At 46.0% G+C, this 22,197-nt stretch overlaps 2 protein-coding genes across 2 annotated transcripts in view; both read right to left on the reverse strand.

Annotated features, from left to right (window-relative positions):
• Positions 1-15,460, reverse strand: part of LOC106809700 — a 67,785-nt gene extending 52,325 nt beyond the window's left edge. Inside the window, exon 1 of the mRNA XM_014812869.1 lies at positions 14,541-15,460. Within this exon, the coding sequence (XP_014668355.1) occupies positions 14,541-15,285 (745 nt within the window). The 5' untranslated portion in view covers positions 15,286-15,460. The remainder of the gene's footprint in view (positions 1-14,540) is intronic.
• A 1,716-nt stretch (positions 15,461-17,176) lies between these two features.
• The window catches only part of LOC106809701 (cationic amino acid transporter 2-like), a 35,396-nt gene continuing 30,375 nt past the window's right edge, over positions 17,177-22,197 (reverse strand). Inside the window, exon 16 of the mRNA XM_014812870.1 lies at positions 17,177-20,791. Within this exon, the coding sequence (XP_014668356.1) occupies positions 20,679-20,791 (113 nt within the window). The 3' untranslated portion in view covers positions 17,177-20,678. The remainder of the gene's footprint in view (positions 20,792-22,197) is intronic.

The raw sequence follows: 22,197 nt of genomic DNA on the forward strand, positions 1-22,197 counted from the left end.
CATTCACGCTGCGTGAGCACCCGTTCATGCATACGTTCACGCTGCGTAAGGACCCGTTCACACATGCATTCACGCTGCGTGAGCACCCGTTCATGCATACGTTCACGCTGCGTAAGGACCCGTTCACACATTCATTCACGCTGCGTGAGCACCCGTTCATGCATACGTTCACGCTGTAAGTGTAAATGTTTCTCCCCTGTGCGAAGACGTGATGACACGAAGATTCTAGAGTCGACAGACTTCCCACACGTTTACGACTTTACGACACGTTTTACAGCCGCGTGGCGGTATGTACGCACACCTGCTTGTTCTATCTAGGATACCTGTTACGACCGCGGGCAGCAATATCTTTTCCCCGTAAATTGTCGCCGTTCTTTGTAGCGGACTTCTACTCACGGCATTGTGTCCGCCGTGGCATAATAACACGCAGGTATCTTTATTTGCCGTAACCATGATTACTTTTGATCAGGTGACTTTATTTATTTAAATATATATATATATATATATATATATATATATATTTGATTTCGTATTCTCAGTCGTGGGGGGAATGAACCCTGGCGATGCAGAAGCATACAGCACGGGGTAAAAGTAGGCTGTCTATTTTAGCTAAAGAACTGTCAGCTATTCTTAGATTTCCCTTGCCGCCTCCGCCGTCGCCGCTTAACACTCGCGTACATCAAGAGTAGAAAATAACACATTATGTGTTATTATCTACTTTTGCGTACATGCATACTGCTGCTACCACCGCATCGTCTTTACCGCTGGGTTGTAAACACAGATTGCACGGATCGTGGAGGATAGCGAAGAACACAAGTCATAAGCACCTGCCATGCAGTTAAGGCATCAGCGAGGGCTGATGACCCAGGCATGCAGGGTTGACATATGTTAATTTCCATCATCATAATCATCATACTCAAAAGAATTCTCATCTATATACCGATGGCGACGGTTTACAGCCACAGTCTTAATGGAACAAGATTATATATATATATATACTATGAATATACTATTCAATCACGTAACATATTTTCAAATAACTTATATAACTTCAATACAATCCGCATGGCTTGAACGCAGAGAAGCTGGAGGGAGAGAACCATCGTTATTATAGTTGGAAGTGCATTGCGCCCCTGATCGCAGCGCCCCCTGGTGAGAGGTGTAACACGGAATAATCCGCCCCTGATCATAGTGATATGTGAAAGTCTGTTCGGGGAGTCTAGAAGCGACCGAGAAACAGCTGACGGGAGACGAGACAGAAAGCAGTGAGTATATAGACGTCACTGCACCTATCCATATAGGTACACTGCCTCGCATCACAGCGCTCCTGCCTCGGGCAGCCTGATGCGTGAACATCTCTGGTCAGCTAGCCTGCTTTAACGTGTAAACACAAACCGCCCAGAAGTAGATATGTAGATCGTAGCAGCTTAGTAGCGCTCCTCCATGAACATAGTTTTAGTCTGTTCACTCGTAGTACAGCCAGGCCCGACCCACAACGAGCGGAGTGAATCTAATACGAACCTTGCCACGTATATATATATACACACCTACTGATATACCTGTATATGTACACGTGTAGCTTTACCTATTTAGATTTACTCGTGTAATTATACTCATGTAGCTATACCTGTGTAGCTATACCTGTGTAGCTCTACCTGTGTAGCTCTACCTGTTTAGCTCTACCTGTGTAGCTCTACCTGTGTAGCTCTACATGTGTAGCTATACCTGTGTAGCTCTACCTGTGTAGCTATACCTGTGTAGCTCTACCTGTTTAGCTCTACCTGTGTAGCTCTACCTGTGTAGCTCTACCTGTGTAGCTATACCTGTGTATCTCTACCTGTGTAGCTCTACCTGTTGTAGATCACCTTGTATCTTTCTACTTGTAGCTCTACTGTGTAGGCTCTACCTGTATAGCCTCTACCTGTGTAGCTATCACCTGTGTAGCTATAGCGCTTTAGCTGCTACTGTTTTTAACTCTACCTTGTGGTAGCTCTACGCGTTTAAGCTCTACGCTTTGTAAGCTAACTGTGGTATCTCACTGTGTAGCTCTACGTGTAGCTCTACCTTGTTACTCTAGCCTGTGTAGGCTCTACCTGTTTTAGGCTCTACCCTGTGTAGCTTTTACTCTGTGTAGCTTACCGTGTATAGCTTTCTACCTGTGTAGCTATAAGCCTGGTGTATCTCTACGCTGTGTAGCTCTACCGTGTGTAGCTCTACTGTGGTAGCTCTACCTGTGTATCTCTACCTTTGTAAGGCTAGCTCTACCGTGTAGGCTCTACCTGTGTAATCTCTATCCTGTGTAAGCTCTAGCTGTGTAGCTATAACCTGTGGTCTCTCTTACCTGTGTAGGCTCTACCTGTGTAATCTCTACCTGTGTAGCTCTACCTGTGTAGCTCTACCGTGTGTAGCTATACCTGTGTATCTCTAGCTTTGTAGCTCTAGCCTGTGTAGGACTGCTCACTGTGTAGCTATACTAGTGTATGCTCTAGCCCTAGTGTAGGCTCCTAACCTGTGTAGCTATACCTGTTTAACTCTACTGGTGTAGCCTACTGTGTATCTCTACCTGTGTATCTCTAAGCCTTTGTAGCTCGACCTGTGTAGCTATACGCTTGTGTATCTCTACGCTGCTGTAGCTCTACTGTGTAGTCTCTAACCCTGTGTAGCTAGCTCTGACTGTATAGCTCTACTGTGTATTCTACCTGTGTAGCTATCCTGTGTAGCTATACCTGTGTATGCTCTAGCCTGTGTAGCTATACCCTGTGTAGCTATACCCTGGTGTAGTCTCTTAACTTGTGTACTCTACCTGTGTATCTCTACTGGTAGCGCTCTACCTGTGTAGCTCTCCTTGTGTAGCTAATACCTTTATCTCTACTCGTATAGCTCTAGCCTGTGTAGCTATACTGTGTATCTCTACCTGTGGTAGGCTCTACCTGTGTATGGCTCTACTGTGTAGCTAGCTCTACCTGTATAGCTCTACCTGTGTATCTTGCTACCTTGTGTAGCTATACCTGTGCTAGCTATGACTGTGTATTGCCTACTGTGTACTAATCCCTGTGTAGCTATACCTGTGGTATGCTCTACCTGTCGTAGCTCTACCTGTGTATCTCTAACCTGTGTAGCTATTATCTGTGTAGCTCTACCTGTTTTAGCTCTACCTGTGTAGCTCTACCTGGTTTAGGCTCTAGCGTGTGTAGCTATACTGTGTAGCTCTACGCTGTGTATCGTCTACCTGTGTAGCTCACGCTTCTACTTGTATAGGCTTAGCCTGTGTATCTCTACCTGTGTAGCTATACGCTGTGTAGCTATACCTGCGTATCTCTACCTTGTAGCCTACCTGTGTACGCTATAGCTGTGTATGCTCTACCTGTGTAGTCTACCTGTGTATCTCTACCTGTGTAGGCTTCTACATGTGTAGGTTTTTTTTTTTTTTTTTTTTTTTTATTATACCTGTTGTAGGCTTCTACTGTGTAGCTCTACGCTGTGGTATGCTCTACCTGTGTACTCTACATGTTAGCTATAATAACCTGTGGTCATCTCTTACCTGTGTCATCTCTACCTGTTACGGCTCTACCTTGTATTCTCTAGCTGTGTAGCTCTACCTGTGTAGTCTGACCTGTGTAGGCTCTACCTGTTTAGGCTCTACGCTTTGTGATCTCTGACCTGTGTATCTCCTACCTGTGTATCTACTACCTGTGTACTCTACCTGCGTACGGCTCTACTGTGTATCTCTACTGTGTATCTCTACTGTGTATCTCTACTTTGTAGCTCTACCCTGTGAGCTCTACTGGTGTACTCTACTGTGTATCTCTAGCCTAGTGTAGCTAGCTCTACCTGTGAGCTCTACTGTGGTAGGCTCTACCTGTGTAATCTCTACATGTGTAGCTATTACCGTGTGTAGGCTCTACCTGTGGTAGCTATATCCATGTGTACTGCTACTGGTATCCTAGCCTGTGTAGCTCTACATGTGTAGCTATACCTGTGTAAGCTCTACCTGTGTAGCTCTACCTGTGTAGCTTCTACTGTGTTAAGCTTCTACATGTGTAGCTAGCTCTAGCCTGTGTAGCTTTACCTGTATATGGCTGCTACCTGTGTACTATACTGTGTAGCTCCTACCTGTGTAGGCTCTACGCTCGTGTACTCTACTGTGTAGCTCCTAGCATGTGTACAGCTCTACTGTGTAGCTTTACTGTATAGCTCTACTGTGTACATACCTGTGTAGGCTTCTACCTGTATAGCTCTACCTGTGTAGCTATACCTGTGTAGGCTCTACCTGTGTAGGCTCTACCTTGTGTATCTCTGATCCCCCCCTTTCGTAGACTACTCTACCTGTGTAGCTATACCATGTGTATCCGGCTCTACTGTGTAGCTCTAGCATTGTGTAGCTTATACCTGTGTAGGCTCTACCATGGTGTATCTCTACTTGTGTATCTCACCTGTGAGCTCTACCTGTGTAGCTCTACCTGTGTAGTCTCTGACCTGTGTCGGCTCTACTGGTGTAGCTATACCTGTGTAGCTCTACCCTGTGAGCCCTACTCTTGTCGCTCTACGCTGTGTATCTCTACCTTTTAGCTCTACCTGTGTACTCTACATGTGTAGCTATCACTGTGTAGCTCTACGCTGTGTAGCTCTACCTGTGTAGCTCTACCTGTGTATCTCTAACCTGTGTAGCCTCTACTGTTATCTCTACTGTGTACTCTACCCTGTGTAAGCTCCTATCCTGTGTATCTCTAACCTGTGTAGCTCTACTGTGTAGCTCTACCTGTGAGCTATACTGTGTAAGCTCTACCTGGTGTAGCTCTACATGTGTAGCTATACCATGTGTAAGGCTCTACCTGATGTAGGCTCTACCTGTGTATCTCTACCTGTGTAGCTCTCCCTGTGTAGCTCTCCCTTGTGTATCTCTACCTTGTAATCTCTACCTTTGTAAGGCTCTACCTGTTAGCTTCTTAGCATGTGTAGCTATACCTGTTGTAGGCTCTACTGTGTAGCTATACCTGTGTAGCTTACTCGTGTACTCTACCTGTGTAGGCTCTAACCTGCTGTATCTCCACCTTTGTAGGCTTTACCTGTCTAGCTCTACCTTGTGTACTCTACCTGTGAGCTCTTACCTGTGTATCTCTACCTGTGTAGCTCTAATTGGTACTATTACCTGTGTAGGCTCTACCTGGTATCTCTACCTGTGTAGGCTATACTGTGTAGCTCTACCTGGTGTAGCTTTAAAAGAACCACTACCTGTGTAGCTCTACCTGTGTATCTCTACCTGTGTATCTCCACCTTTGTAGCTTTACCTGCTATAGCTCTCCCTGTTGTATCTCTCACCTGTGTAGCTTCTACTTGTAGCTAAGCCTGTTGTATCTCTACCTTTGTAGCTCTAACCTGTGTAGCTCTACCTGTGTAGCTCTACTGTGTATCTCTACCTTTGATAGCTAGCTCTACTGTTGTACTGCTACTGTGTAGCTCTACTGTCATAGCCTCTACCGTGTAGCTCTACCTGTGTATACTCTACCTTGTAGCTCTACAATGTTAGCTATACCTTTGTGTAGCTCTACCTGTGTAGGCTCTACCTGTGTATCTCCTACTTTTGTAGCTTTACCTGTGTAGCTCTACTGTGTATCTCTACTGTGTATCCTACCTGTGTAGCTCTACATGTGTAGCTATACCTTGTAAGCTATACCTGTGTAGCTCTACCTGTAGCTCTAGCTGTGTACTCTACTGTGTAGCTAACTGCTATAGTCTACTGTGTACTATAGCCTGTGTATCTCTACTGGTAAGCTCTACCCTGGTGTATCTCTACCTGCTGTAGCTTCTACCGTGTGTATCTCTAACCTTTTGTAAGCTAGCTCTACTGTGTAGCTCTACGCTGTGTATCTCTTTACCTGTGTAGCTCTAGCCGTGTGTAGTCTCTACCTGTGTAGCTCTACATGTGTAAGCTCTACTTTGTAGCTACTTTGTCTGTATAGGTCTACCTTGTGTAGCTTTACCTGTATAGCTCTAACTGTGGTAGCTATACCTGTGTAGCTCTACCTGGTGTATCTCTAACTTGTGTATCTCTACCTGTGTAGCTCTATCTGTGTATCTCTACCTTTGTAGCTCTACCTTATAGTCATTTACCTGTGTAGCTCTCCTTGTACTCAACCCGATGCCCTACCCTCCGTTCACAAAGGTCCTGTTGAGTACCGAAAGGCTAGTCGCGCGCAAGTAACTAAACGTACAGTTCGGTTAGAAATGATTTACCATAAGAACTTCATAACAACTGTTTCTGCTCTTCACTTATGCCGCGGTGTGCCGAGTTTACGAAGACATCGCAGACGATTCTGGAGTGGTGGGTCCAGGAGCTGCGCCTGGTGACACGCCCATGATGCGAACACATCAAAGCCGACTCGTTTCCCCGCTGCGTGTAGCGTAATGCGAAAGGTCACCGTAAATGTTAACAGCTGAGTCGTGATGTGCGTAACGACAACTTTTCTTCGTGACATGAATGCATAATGCCGAGAGCTGTAGACGCACTTCGGTTTTATCCGAGAATCCGAAGCAAAACTCGTTTCGTAAACTAGAAAGACGATGATAGAATTAAGGTGCATGAACTTGAGCCTATAGTAGGGGGTTTTATCGTCCGTATTAGAGTGACAACTTGCTGGGTTGCAACGTGCTCTGAACATCAATCGTACTCCATTCATTGAAATAGCAATAATTATATTTACTTACGTATATACTATCCACACCAGCACACACACACACGCACGACGCATCCGCACACAGCACACGCAACACGCACACGCACACGCACACGCCCAGCAGCACGCCACACGCACAACGCAACGCACAGCAACACGCCACACGCAACGTACGCATAGTATATATAGATATATATATATAATATCACGTAAGATAATAGGGAATTTTCTATTATCTACACTCCTGATAATTATATAAACTTGGGTTTCCATTGTTGGATAGAAACGTTTAACAACAGCTGTTCTCCGCTAGGAGTCACTGCTAGCGGAGTGAACCACAACAAACAAATTTGCGTTATTCTGTTACTCCCTCCCGCGTAATCGCTCCACTCTCCTTCTCAGCATTGGTGTCTCTCCACTCCCCGTCTCAGCATTGAAGGGGAGGGGGTATCCCCACTAATAACAATCCACATGACCTCTACCAAATTCTCTTTTAAATCCTCCACAATCGTGATATAGTCGTAACACACACATACACACCACGCACACGCATACACACCGCGGCAAGCGCCAGCACACAGTCACACCACACACACACGCGCCGCGCGCGCGCTGCACACAGTCACACCACCACACACACAACACAACACACACACGTGCGAAGGCGCGCGCTCACGCCTTGCCGCTGCCCACACATAGGTGTGCTGGTATCGGCGCACCTCTATGTGGGTAAAGGCTGTGCGTGGTGTAACGATGCCTGGAGCGTGTACAGCTACGCCTTTATTATCTTTGTTGCTGTTCCTTATACTCAGAACCAGTCCTCACACAGCCGCCAGCTTCGAGAAAATGAACAATCGACAGTTCAGAGCCTCGTTGTCAAACGGTCGCGTGTTGTTTCTTTGATGTGAAATTACATAGAAAGGGAATACATATCTGACGTGTGCGTGTGTTGTGTGTTTGTGTGCTCGTGTGTGGTGTGTGCGTGCCGTGCGTGCGTGCGTGTGTGTGCGTTTGCGTGCGCGCGCGCGTGGTGTGTGTATACGATTATATATATGTATATATATATATATATATTTATATATATATCTATATATATATATATATATTTATTTAATATTATGAGATTTTATTATTAAATTAGAGAGAGAGAGAGAGAAACGAGAAAGCCAGAGAGAGCGAGGAGTTAAAGGTGTATATGATGAATAGCATCGCAGGGGTTATAAATGCAGTTATGCGTTGCGTATGGCACCACCGCATCGCAATAAAATAGGGGGGGGGGCATAACGGCCGCATATATATAGTGAGATCAAACAGGATCTAAGACGTAGGGTGTCTGACGTTTCGACAGTCTAGGCTGCGCTCACAGCTCCCTCCTCGCGACGCACTCAGAATAATTTGTCCTTTTAAAACTAAGTGGTTTCGCTATTCAATACAATAAATCTATAACCCAGAAAAAAACATTCGCCAGAAAAAGCTCGAGGCGCTGGCCGATTGCTCTAACAAACATCTAAGCTCTCTCTATAAGCGATGGAAGCAGTGGTGGAAGCTTCCACAGCAACAGCCAGGTGCGCGTGCTGCATGCACGCGTGTTACACGCCAATCGCTACCTTATGGGAGAATTATAGCTACCAATGACGCGCACACAAGTGTCTACATGCATTCATACGCGCGTCCCACCGGTCTCGCTCGCCTATATACGAACTGACACGCGGGCAACAAAACCGCATATACGCCTGAGCACGTGTATAGAGAGAGAGAATCATTTGACAGAATCTCTGTACACGTTTTACTGCTGTAAGAAAATTGACGTCGCGCTTGACGTATGTATGCGCGTGCGTGCGTGCGTGCGCGTGTTAGTGTGCGTGCGTGTGTGCGTGTGTGCGTGTTTATGTTTGCGTTCGTGTGTTCGTGTGGGCGTGTGCGTGCGTGCGCCTGTATGTGTGCGTGCGCGTGTATACGTGTTTATGTGTGCGTTCGTGCGGGTGTGTGCGTGCGTGCGTGAGTGTGCGTTTGCGTGAGAGTGTGCGTGTGTGCGTGCGTGTGTTTATGCGTTATGACAGCCCGTTCTGGGCGCGGCTAGATCACAAAAGCCTGCCTCTATAATACCGATGCCTACAGAGCGTGTTAGAGAAGCAGTTACGCCCCCTATTACATCCCACCCCGTGTCTAAACGCGGATAGATGACATATCTACTGACTGTTTTTCTCTAGAGGCCATCATTACTAGACTAACGTCAGCAGCGAAGGTGAAGTGTGCATCGCCTTCACCTCTAGCGTGCAGTTTGATCTCTAATCCCATAAGTGGGCGAAGAGAGAAAGCAGCCTTGCACGTTAGTTTTACAGTCCTCTAACCTATAGTTTTAATCTCCAGCCAGGCGCACGACGAGGGCAGTGAATCTATAACAGCAGCCTCAATAGCAGAAGTAGTGCCAACGGCATCAGTAGCAGCAACAGCAGCAGAAGTATCAGCAGCAGCAACAGCAACAGCAGCAGTAGTAACAGCAGCAAGAGCAGCAGTAGTGACAGCAACAACAGCAGCAGAAGTATGAACAGCAGCATCACCATCAATAGCAGAAATAACAGCAGTAGCAACACCAATAGCAGCAACACCAATAGCAGCAACACCAATAGCAGCAGTAGTAGCAGTACAACCAACAGCATAAACTCTCCAACAGGCCGGCCCACAGCGAGCGCAGTGAATCAATGACAATGCATAACAACTGCGGTAACTAACCTAGCACACGTTTCAAAGTCCGCTAAGTTAAAGTACTACTAAACTAACTTCTAGCCCGCGGCACAGCGAGTGCAGCGAATCCACCTTGCACGTGCACGTAGCATCGTGTGTGAACGTCTGGTAATTGTAGAAACACGGGGCTTACACGCTGAATGCATGGCCGGTGGTGGGTGCACGTATATGCGGGCTTACATCTGCTAGTTTATACACATATACCTCCCCCGCCAGACCGAGATGGCATGAGGAAATGTTTACACGACAGAACCTACATCACTGCTAGCTAGGTCCTCTCGCCGGCTTCCTAAAATGGGATCGGCGTGGATATGCTAGGAAGCTGGCGCTGTGGATGCAAGCACGATGGTATTTAGGCGTGGCTACGATACTAGGATACTAGGATGCTGGCACGATGGCTGCTCTTCGTGGCTATGCTAAGATGCTGGCACGGTAGCAGATAGGCGTGGCTATGTTAAGATTCTAGGATGCTGGCACGATGGCAGATAGACGTGTCTATGCCAAGATGCTAGGATGCAGGCACGATTGCAGATAGACGTTGCTATGCTAAGATGCTAGGATGCTGGCACGATGGCAGCTACTAGTGACTATGCTAGGATGCAGGCACGATGGCAGATAGACGTGGCTATGCTAAGATGCTAGGATGCTGGCACGATGGCAGCTACTAGTGACTATGCTAGGATGCAGGCACGATGGCAGATAGACGTGGCTATGCTAAGATGCTAGGATGCTGATACGATGGCAGATAGACGTGGCTATGCTAAGATGCTAGGATGCTGGCACGATGGCAGCTACTAGTGACTATGCTAGGATGCAGGCACTATGGCAGATAGACGTGGCTATGCTAAGATGCTAGGATGCTGGCACGATGGCAGCTACTAGTGACTATGCTATAGGATGCAGGCATGATAGCAGATAGACGTGGCTATGCTAAGATGCTAGGATGCAGGCATGATGGCAGCTACTAGTGACTAAATGATAGGATGCAGGCAACTATGGCAGATAGACGTGGCTAGCTAAAGATGCTCAGGATGCTGGCAACGATGGGGCAGCTACTCAGTGACTATGCTAGGAATGCAAGGCACGATGGCCCAGATAGACGTGGCTTATGCTAAATGAATGCTAGGATGCTGGGCACGATGGCAGCTACCTAAGTGACTATGCTAGGATGGCTGCACATGGCAGATAGACGTTGCTATGCTAAGATCAGTCTAGGATGCTGGCACGATGGCAGGCTACTAGGGACTTATGCTAGGTTGCAGGCACGGATGGCAGATAGACTTGGCATATGCAAGATTGCTAGGCATGCTTGGGCACGATGGCAACTACTAGTGACTATTGCTAAGGATGCAAGGCACACGATGGCAGATAGACCGTTGCCTAATGCTAAGATGCTAGGATGCTGATGACGATGGCAGATTATACGTTGCGATGCTATACGGACAGGCAGTCAATGCAGATAGACGTGGCTATGCTTAAGAATGCTAGATGCTAGGCACGATGGTCTGCTAGACGTGGGTATGTTAAGGGGCAGAAAATTTCTTAGTGTGGGATATCCGAATCTAAGCTGCTCATTCTACTCAACAACACCTGCTCCCCAGGAGCAAGGCAATTCGACGCCTACACACACACTCGGATTAGGTGAATGGCTCCTCCAGCACCCGCACTCCCCCCCTCTCTCCCCCTTTCTCTCCTCTCTCTCGCTCTCATCTTCACCCCTCTCTCTATCTATCTTTTCTTCTCAGCGCATCCTCTCTCTCTCTACTCTCATCTCTCCTTTGCCTCCCTCATTCTTCCTTCCCCCTTTCCTTTGCTTTTTCCCTCTGTTTCCGAATAAGAGTCCTAAAACATACGCCCACCGTCTTCAGGGTTCTACCCTAACCCCCGGCCACGGGACCGTCACGTTCGGTAGCAATCAGCGGGGCGGGGCGCGTGGCGGCTTAGTTTCATACCTTATAACCCACCATTCGCGATTCCGTCACATGCCACCTCCAGCTGCGGGAAAGAGAAGCGAGAAGTAACAACGGGCTGTTGGGCGGCAGCTCGTCGCTGCAACCTTACGCGAACAAGATTTATTTTTGTGTGTTTTTTTGGCTTTTCGCCGGGGATACGGCCAGACGACTGACATTGTTGTCTCCATCGTACTCGCGTCGCAGTTGCGAAGGGCGAGGTGGAATTACCGGAGAATGAATTACCGCAGCGCGATCCAGCCCTACGGCCGACGAAATTTCCTGCCTCGTGAGTCTGACCTGATTTAACCTGATGCAATGCGGTGCGGCAAACGTAGCAATGACGCCGATTACACTGGCTACTCTGCTTCTGCTGCAGTCAGCTGTGTTGCTACTGTGGTGTGGTGGTGCACGTAAAAATGGGAGCTAGATGAATTGGGCGTTTGGCGTTCATATTACTGTGACGGTGAGGATCCTGCGGAACGCGCGGGCGTCATACTGAGCCATTCTAATGACAGGCCTGGCCTAAAATTGATTGTTCTGCGCGGGGGAGGTGTGTAGTTGTGTGTGTGTGTGTGTGTGTGTGTGTGTGTGTGTGTGTGCTGTGTGTGTGTGTGTGTGTGTGTGTTGTCGTATGTGTGTGTGGTGTGTCGTGTGTGTGTGTGGGCCTGTGTGTGTATTGTGGTGGCGTAATCTCGTATGTGTGTGTGTGTGTGTGTGTGTGTGTGTGTGTGTGTGTGTGTGTGTGGTGTTGTGTGTGTGTGTGTGTGCAGTGCGTGCGGGTATGTGTGTGTGTGTGTGTGTGTGTGTGTGTGTGTGTGTGTTGTGTGTGTGTGTGTGTGTGTGGTGTGTGTGTGTGGGTGGGTGGGCGGTGGCTGGTGTGTGTGTGGTGTGTGTGTGTTGTGTGTGTGTGTGTGGTGTGTGTGTGTTGGGTGTGTGTGTGTGTGTGGGTGGCGGGTGGCTGTGTGTGTGTGTGTGTGTGTGTGTGTGTGTGTGTGTGGTGGGGGGTGGGCGGTGGCTGTGTGTGTGTGTGTGTGTGTGTGTGTGTGTGTGTGTGTGTGTGTGTGTGTGTGTGTGTGTGTGTGTGTGTGTGTGTGTGTGTGTGGGGTGGCGGGTGGCTGTTGTGTGTGTGTGGTGTGTGTGTGCTGTGTGTGGTTAGTGTGTGTGTGCGCGCGTGTGTGTGCGTATGTACGTGCAGTATGGGGAGAATAAAGGGAGACAGTAATGCATCTAACTTTCCACGTTAGTTTAGCAGTTGACGCGGAGTGCAGCACGTGCATGGTTCGCTTCCCTCTCACGCGTCACGTATAGCCATCATCGGTCCATCGCATCATTAATTACTGCATATCGTTCACATCTCTGAGATCTCAGATAGACTAGTGTAAATTACAACCACGGCGTTGACAGCGCTCGATGTTAGCTCGCCAGGCAAAGCGTGAAATCCTGAAGTTAATATTTATATTATAATAGCAGACGCCAGATTTGCTTCCCTCGCATTATTTAAGTAATTCGTTGTAAATACCTCAGTACGATAGATACTGATATTCAATCGTGATCGCATTTTCTAGCAGATTGATACTCAATCAAAGCGTGCGATGGTGGCGTATTTTGTGTTGTGATCATCTAATCAAAGCATAAGATCGCAGTATTGTAGCTACGTGATCACAACGTGTAATGGCGTAAGCAGTTTCACTAGAGATAACAACTATCATTCAATAATTCTGTGATAGGTTCTTGCTCACCGCGAAATACTTCATTAGAGTATTTCATATTTCGTAAGTAAACTGCATGTATTGCTCTCGCATTGCGATTTCGACTCTATTATCAATGTGGACAGTATGATCGCTGCTTAAGAGTGCGAAAAGCCCTAACCCCATATATTATATCAGCGGTACAGGTGCCTTCACGTCGTGCGCACGATAGCTGATGAGAGTGTGTGTGTGAGTTGATGTGAGTGAAATATAGTCCTAGCTTTACTGTACCTCGGCGCCGCCGTCACCGCCGCTGCCGCCGGTATTTCGCGCAAGAGTGACTCCCGGACTACTCCAGCCGGATTATAAATGCAGTGAAAAGAATTGAAAACTACGACGAGGCGCTGAACGCTGATAGAGAGAGAGATAAAGGGAGAGCGATAAAGAGAGAGAGAGGGAGAGAGAGAGAAAGAGAGGGGAGAGAGATAGCACGCTCGAGTAATAAGCTACGTATACTACCGGTATAGCAGGAGCTCTTGTGTGACGAGAGCATATATAGCGCCAGTTCCAGATAGATAGTTCCAGTGAGACATTTGTTACTACATTGCTCGGGTACAATGTACATCTAATAATAGAATTCTTGAAACCTCTGTACATAACATTCAATAACCGCGCCACGCAGCAGTGGTCGACCCAGACGTCGTGCATTTTTTCAAAATGCGCGTCGTCTCAACCCTGTTAGCACAGCAGCAGCAGGAGCCGCTAAAGTTATAGCCTAGGTGTGTGTAGGGGGAAGGGGTTATTCTATACTTAACAGTAGCAGTGCAGGGCAATTGCATCGGGAATGCGGCACATCCAACCGATACCAGAGTACACACAAGTATGGCTGGCTGCGTGCTCCCGCGCCCCTGGATAAATAACCTGACTGATATCATAGCATCAGTAGTGACGTAATATATATATATATATATCTATATAGCTATAAATATAGATACATGAAGATACATCTCTGTATAACTATATGATCTGATTGATATTATGACATCGCCTGGGATATTTTCCTGGATGACATTATAGGATATCACCTGTATTATTTAATTGGAGGACATTATGATATCACTTGTATTATTTACTTGGCTGACGTTATAACATCACCTGTATTATTTACTTGGCTGACGTTATAACATCACCTGTATTATTTACTTGGCTGACGTTATAACATCACCTGTATTATTTACTTGGCTGACGTTATAGCATCTGTAGTTATTTACTTCGGCTGACGTTATGACATCACCTGTATTATTTACTTGGTGGTGACGTTATGACATCACCTGTATTTACTTGGCTGACGTTATGACATCACCTGGATTATTTACCTGGCTGACGTTATGACATCACCTGGATTATTTACCTGGCTGACGTTATGACATCACCTGGATTATTTACCTGGCTGACGTTATGACATCACCTGAATTATTTACCTGGCTGACATTGTTTCATGAGCTCGCAGTCGCAGGCCGGCTCCCTGTCTTGTGAGATGCATATGCATCCTTCCGAGCAAGGCTCCCTCGCCGTGAATCTCTCGCACGTCTCCAACGGATACGTAGCGACGCCGTCCGAGTCGACCAACGCCGGCCGGTAGATAGCGCCACACGAACAATTAGAGAAGAACACGTTGCGTATGTGTCCGTTGAGTCGCGGCGGCTCGTAGATGACCGACGGCAGAGCGAACGCGTGCGGACTGACGCCGGACACGCCGCCGAAGTACACATCGCTGTTCGTGTCGTAGTTGCCGAACGTAAAGTTGGTCGCTAGGAACTGTCGCGCGACGACGTGTCCATCGACGATGAGCAAGGTGTCGTGTCGGTTTCGTCGCACCTCGACCTTGTGCCAGCCGCCGTCGTTGACCGTCCGCTCGCCCTCGATGCGAGCGACGCGTTTCCGTTCCTCGGATCCGATGTGGAATTGCAGCTTTACCTTACCGCGGTGCAGCGTCACCTCGAAGAAATCGTACGTGCCTCCGTCGTCCGTGTACATGAGTAGAGCCTTGCTCTGCCGGGATTTGAACTCGAAGCTGATCGACGCATTGTGACAGGCGGTCCACTTCGGATAGCGCGCGTAGCCGTTCGGTCTTCCCTGGAACTCTAGGCCGGCGGCGGTGTCCAGCAGGAGAACGATTGCTAGCAGGAGAAGGACGAACCCGCGTCCGACTGTTCCCATCGCCATCGCAGGCGATGATTCACTCGCACACGGCAGAGTAGGAGATGCGTTCGCACTCCGTATGTACTCTTTATGTACGTAGCTCTGCTGAGACTAGTTACTGCAACGTTACGCGTGTGTATGTATGTGTGCGTGTTGTGTGTGTGCGCGAGCTGCTCTGTAGATCGCGACGCGCGCTCTCTCTCTCGCTCCCGCTCACCGAATGATGAATACATGCATGGCCCCACGCTCGCTCGCTCACAGCGCGCTCGACCGCAGCGTGGCGCTCGTGTCTGAATATAGCCCGCAGCGGTGACGGGCGTGATGGCGTGGGGTGCCGCGCGGGGGCGTGCTGTGCAGGGCGGTGACGAAGCGGCCCTAGTGGGGACGTGAGGTGCGGTGTGATGTAGCGGCCCCTCGTGAGGGCGTGAGGTGCGGAGTGACGTAGCGGCCCATCGAGAGGGCGTGAGGTGCGGAGCGAGTAGCGAGAGAGAAAGAGAGAGAGACACGCATCTATCACGGCCGTTATCGCTTCTGCCAACAACTCCGACGAACACACGAATATATGCTTAGTGACGATGATTTCGAGAATGAAGACGGGAACGCAGACGGGCGGTGGCGCACGCGGGGTTAGATGCCCGGAAGGCAGGCGTGACTCGCGCGTACATTGTATGTGCGCACACCTATAGAATACCTGTATACATAGCTGCGAAAAAAAAACGCATATTGCCGACAGTATTTAGATTCACTGCCGAACTCGATCTCTGAGTTCTCTGAGTCGGGGACGAGTCTGAGCGTATTGTAAAGGAGTGGATTAAACGACCGTATTTCAGACACGTTATGCTCTGCATTAACTGCGGGAACCCAGGTGCTACATAAAGGCAGATGAGTTACAGTCTAGCCTCTATTACGCATGTGACTACGTACAGTGACTACTACCACCACCATACCATCGACTTGTAACTGAGTATATATAGTGAAGCTAACGAGCACGTAAACCTATATATGCAGTTTCTTAGCCTCAAGAAACACTCGTGTATAATAGTATATCACGCACTTGCGTCTTATATGGGTTTTTACTCCCGCAGCCACGTAAAACTTAAATATTTAGTTCATTTACTCTCGTTACCAGGTCTCTCGGTCTCTCTGAAGGAAGCACCACCAAGGTAGAGCTACGTGCGTAAAAGCGCGTAGCGAAGTCACTTTGATGCGGTACGTTAACAAATTAAGTGGTATATGGTTGTATAGCGGCATTACTGGACGGACGTGCCAAACCGCGTGTTTTGTTATATTTATGCATGATTTATGCAATCTTTCACTCTACTTATAGATATACGACGACGTGGCCTGGCAGGACACTGGGCTTGTGTTGTCTTACCTATCCATTACTATATGTTATATAACGTAGAAACATCAACAGGAAATTCAGTCAAATATGCAATATATTTCATAGTAATTACGCGAAAATTGCCATCGAAAATAGAATTTCTGTATATAGAAATACCAAAAAGGAATTCTAAGGCTAGCGAACCCATTGGAAACGATTGTGTCCTGCCATCTAGCGGGGGAAGCTTTCAAATGCGCGCTCGCTTTGACACAATCCACTAAGTTATAATAACTAATTATTGCATACAGCTCAGTGACACAACACGCGGTTTGGCACGTCCGTCCAGTCGCGTGTCGCATATAGGCACGTAGATCTGCATGACTACAGTGCAGGACAACGGGCGGGCTTCCCATTTCTCAAAGAACATACCGCACGCAGACAGTATTTACTCAGATCATTCCGTGTACATTTTTCTACTGCTTCAGTCTATATTTTATTTTGTATAGTAGAACATGCTATTGCAGGCATCATTCTCTCAGAACCCTCCATGAACATAGCCATCGTGTGAGTGCATAATTATGTGCTACTGTATAGAACATAATCAGCCAGACATTTATTCAGAACTTTTCGTGAACACATCTCTATTGTTTGAGTACATGCGTATAGTACATGTGTTTACTTTCGCGCATACAAAATAGAACCTTCGCCCGACTCTGCTGAGTTTTAACAGAGCACATAAATCACTATGTGCTCTGGTTTTAACGACCATCCACGCCATCTATCGGCAAGCTATTTATAAGCGCACATCAGTCATAATAAGCCAGATATACATATACCATCAGCAAATTTATAGCCATGTATGGGCATTAATATGTTCATGATATACATCAGAAGTGCATTCAGTAAGGTTATGTATGTTGTTAATGCACTCTTCATAGACCGCACGCACGCACACAAATTTCCACCACACCACATTCACGCTACGTATTATGTCTCGCTGAAATACATTAATACACGCGTTCACAAACGCTACATATGGTATGCGGCAGTATAGAAGACGATATGTTGCAAACAAATAACTTTATTAGTCACTTTCTCCACTTTTCCATCTGCAACTCACATTCTAGAAACACAAACAACGACTGAAATTCGTATGTATATATAAGAATGAAACAGATGTCGTAACCTACGTACGATCTTGCTGTAGTAAAAAGGCAGTGTAGTTAATAACTGCAACATGGCCAATGCGACAGTTATATGCGTAAGCGACAGTAGAAGGACTTGAATCAAGTGTCAGTCCAACCATGAATGCATGTAAAGTGAAAATTACATTCCCCAACTGTGCAATATACACGTGTTCATGGCACAACCTAATCAAGTATATGTACAAGAAAGATCGACAGATTATCTTACTTGGTAATATCGCCAATTCATTAGGAGTACATAACAGAAAGATTAGGAGTAGATAACGAAAGTAACAAAAATTAAATCCTATTATATCGTCCAGAACTCGTGCACGTATATGAAAAAGACCACGCGTTACTAATAGAGGAGTAACTTCATGATAATTCCCACGACTTGCACTACATCTGTTTCATTGCCTAAGTTTGGCCCCGACAATTAAACGCACCGCTGCAGAGACTCAGTAAGATAACATGACCGTGAACGTAAAGCATTGCCCGTCCGTGATGTAGAGATAATGTACATGACGTAGAACAACGTCAATGACGAACAATACCCATGACGCAGAACAACGTCAATGACGAACAATACCCATGACGCAGAACAACGTCAATGACGATCAATGTACGTGACGTAGAACAATGTGCATGACGTATAACGTCAATGACGATCAATGTACGTGACGTAGAACAATGTGCGTGACGTAGAACAACGTGCATGATGTAGAACAACGCGTACGACGTAGGGTAATGTGCAAGATGTGGAACAATATCTGTGATGTGGAACAGTGTTCGTGACATAGAACCTCATCAATTGCGTAGAACAATGTCTACTACATGGAACAATGACGGAGAATTAAGACTTACGATGTGCTATGACGCTGACAGCAGACAACCAGGCAAAGACACGCGTTAGATAAGAGATTGCTCTGTGATCAAATGAACGCCCAAGTTTACCGCGTTGCATATTGTCTGTCACTCCATATAAGACATTAGAATTCTCCACCTTCTTCTTTGGTTAATTGTAATATTAAAGCTTTTTGTACTGCAATCCACCGTGTTGATCTGTCTATTTAATCAACTTTGTCTCTCTCCGTCTTCAAGACAGTCTCTTGGACTTTGAAGACTAATCATTATGAGGTTGTGAGGATATATTGCAGCTAGAGTCATTGTTCTACGATAGAATGACTACGTTACTACTCACTTAAGCAGCCCAAGATAATGCATTACAGTAACGTTAATGTTTACCCGGCTCTAAAGTTATAGGTATATACGAATAATTAACTGAATGTACAGACGGTGATAAGCTACCTTCCAAAGCTACCATAACTAATAGCTGCAACTAAAGCTATATCTACACAAATATTATATACACAAACACACGCTCATACGCGCACACAAGCTCAGGCACAAACCTCCCCCTCCGCAACCACCACCCCAGCTACCCACCCAATCCCAGTGAGACAAATCACTGTCATGTTAACAATGAATTCCCCATTACTTATAAATTGTAAGCTTCCGAGAAGCAATCTTTGCGAGATATATTAGCTTAGCATGACTAGGAAGAAAACTGGAGCCCATGGTCAAAAACATCTCAACAAGTTATTATGACATCAAAGTCTAAAATTATCAAAAATTTTTCAAATGAAGTGTTGTGCAAAAAATATGACGTTTTATGCTTACGATGTCATAACCATTTTCCTGTTCTTTGATGAATGTCACTATGACGTTTCTGAAAATGGGCCCTGGGTTCTGATGACACGGCCAACATGTGGGCGTCGCGTGGTGATGTACATCACAATCATTATGCTGCTGAGAATATTGCGACAAGTGCATCGTGACCACTGTGACGATGCAGCTAGACGCATGAATACATACATATTTATAACAATGTCCTTCCTTACAACATATACATACCACACCCATGGCAAAGAAAGTCATCATGAAACACACATTCACACGAAATAATAATTGCACTGGTTTAAAACTGAACAGAATATCTTCCATCTACCACAGTTACACGTTAGCACGATTGTTTTAGTATAATAGTGCTTACTGTTACACACGCACGAATGCGCACACACATACACAGACATTTACACACAATCAGTGATGACAGTTTAACATCATTGTTGAATATATTAGTGCTACTGCATTACACACACACGCACGCATGCATGCACACATGCACGCATGCACACTCACACGCAGGCACACTCACACGCAGGCACGCACGCACGCATGCACGCACGCACACATAACTAGGTAGTTTTAAGGAATAAAAACAATAATGGCCAAGCATATTCGCATACATGCATATTCACATGTAAATGCCTGGTATTTCCTTGATTTTTCCTACTGTTTAGAAAACTTGCAAAAAAGTTTCAAGATTTATCTAAAAACTGAAAACTTCCCCTCAAAAAAAAAAAACTGCATAAAAAAAAATTCCGCTGCATAATAACAGCACAACCATATTATATGGTTGGAAAAACTTGAAATTGAGGTTCCACTCCATGCTCATAACAGGGTTTTGCACTATGAGATCATTCAAAATGATTTTTCTTTTGAAATGAGAAAATTCTTCTTCCAAATGAGATTTAGTCTTAATCTTGGTTTCCCGGACCCTGCGGCAGGCCGACCAGACCAACTCGCTTGCATGCTGAGCGTGGTTCATGATCGAGTGGGCAACCGAACAAACGCGTGTTGGTATGTGTGCAACTCGACACCTACACGCACGAACTGTGAGTTGTGAAGGTTATGGTTATGTTTAAGCTCATCCAGGATTCCCCTCCTTTGTTCAGGACACGGGGGAACACACGTGCCGATACTGCTGCTGCTACATCTACACAGATACCATGCCCACCCGCCCCAATCATCTCCTCGTGCTATCGACGCGACCCGCCAGGTGGCGCTCAGTTGGCCTCAGATTCGCCGAACTCTGCTCGGATGGCATCGGGATCGATTGTCTTCTTGTCTAGATCCGTGCCAGACGGCTGCGACAGGTTCTCGCTCAGTAATCCAATCCCTGTAACAATCAACGCCACCTGGTGTCACACACGGTGCATCGCTAAATTTATATTTTTCAACTCATTTATGTATAAGTTTAATTATGATAATTATTATTAATATTAACAATTATATTAAGTAATACGCCCAATATTTAATATATATAGGTTTATGTTTTTATAGCTCAATAACGTCGAGTGATAGGGTTGTCAAACCCACATGAGGTAATGCAGTGCAGTGGTTGTGTTCCGTAGAGACAGAATTGTCCTCTTATTACACAAGTAACACGTCATATGGTATTAGACATGGCTCAAAATAAATGCTAGTTATCGCTGGGAAACACAGCAAATTCAACGCAAATATTTAGCAGAACACCTAGGTGTATTATAGGTGCAATCTGAACAAAATAATCGAAATATCTTTCAATTATTATATTGTTTAGTTTTACCCAATCACAAGCCTGGTAAGAAAGGCATTTTTGGCAATTGCATTATATAGCGACAACGATATCTGCAGCTTGGCATTTCATGTGGCGGAAGAATTGCGGAGAAATGGATGAGATGTCAACAGTGAGGTCGATTCATGAAGGTCAATTATGGGCTAGGAAGGAATGAGCACAGGGGACCGGGTCTCAGTAGAGGGGTAAAAATATAAGGGTTGCTTTGGGAAGGGACCAGCACTGAGGTAATTAACATAACATTAACTCTAAGGTAATTAGATACTAATGTTGCCAATTAATTCTACTAATAATGGGATATAAATTAGTGCAGATAGCATAAACACCGTTTTCAGGTTACTTAATGCTCCATGCAGTTAATCAGCCTCAATGCCCCAATGATAAATTAACCCACATAAAAATCACACCTTTCAACATTATGCATACGAGCACACACCACCTCAACTGAACATTCGTAATATCAGGGGTATATAATAACCTATTATTTTACATTTTATTTTATTCAAATTAATTTTTGTTATTATTCACCCCTGGTAATATTGAGAGCGCAGATAACATGCAGTGTGAACAGAAGCAGCTGCGCAGTGACTGTGTTACGATAAAAGCAGAGAAGTTAAACACACATACCCGCTGTTGGAACGGTGGCTATTCATAGAAAGAAACGAAGACAGTGTTACACAGACAAATGGGAGGGAAGAGCAATAGAGTCCTTAACTGTCTCTCAGACATGACTGATATCAGAAAGTAAGAAATGATTGTCTTGTAATAGGTCTCTATCTCTCTCTCACGCTCTCGTTCTCACCCTCACCCTTTGACCATCTCTCTCCTTCTTTGCCTCCCACTTCACTTTCCCAACTCTCCCTTCTTCCTTAATCCCCTCTCTCTCTTTCCCTCTCTCTGTCTCTCTTTCTCTCTCCCCTCGCTCCCCTTTTCGCAATCTTAATCTCTCTCTGTCTTTCTCTCAATCT

The sequence above is a fragment of the Priapulus caudatus genome, unplaced genomic scaffold, assembly GCF_000485595.1.
Source record: "Priapulus caudatus unplaced genomic scaffold, Priapulus_caudatus-5.0.1 Scaffold378, whole genome shotgun sequence".
In the NCBI taxonomy this organism is placed as follows: Eukaryota; Metazoa; Priapulida; class Priapulimorpha; order Priapulimorphida; family Priapulidae; genus Priapulus; species Priapulus caudatus.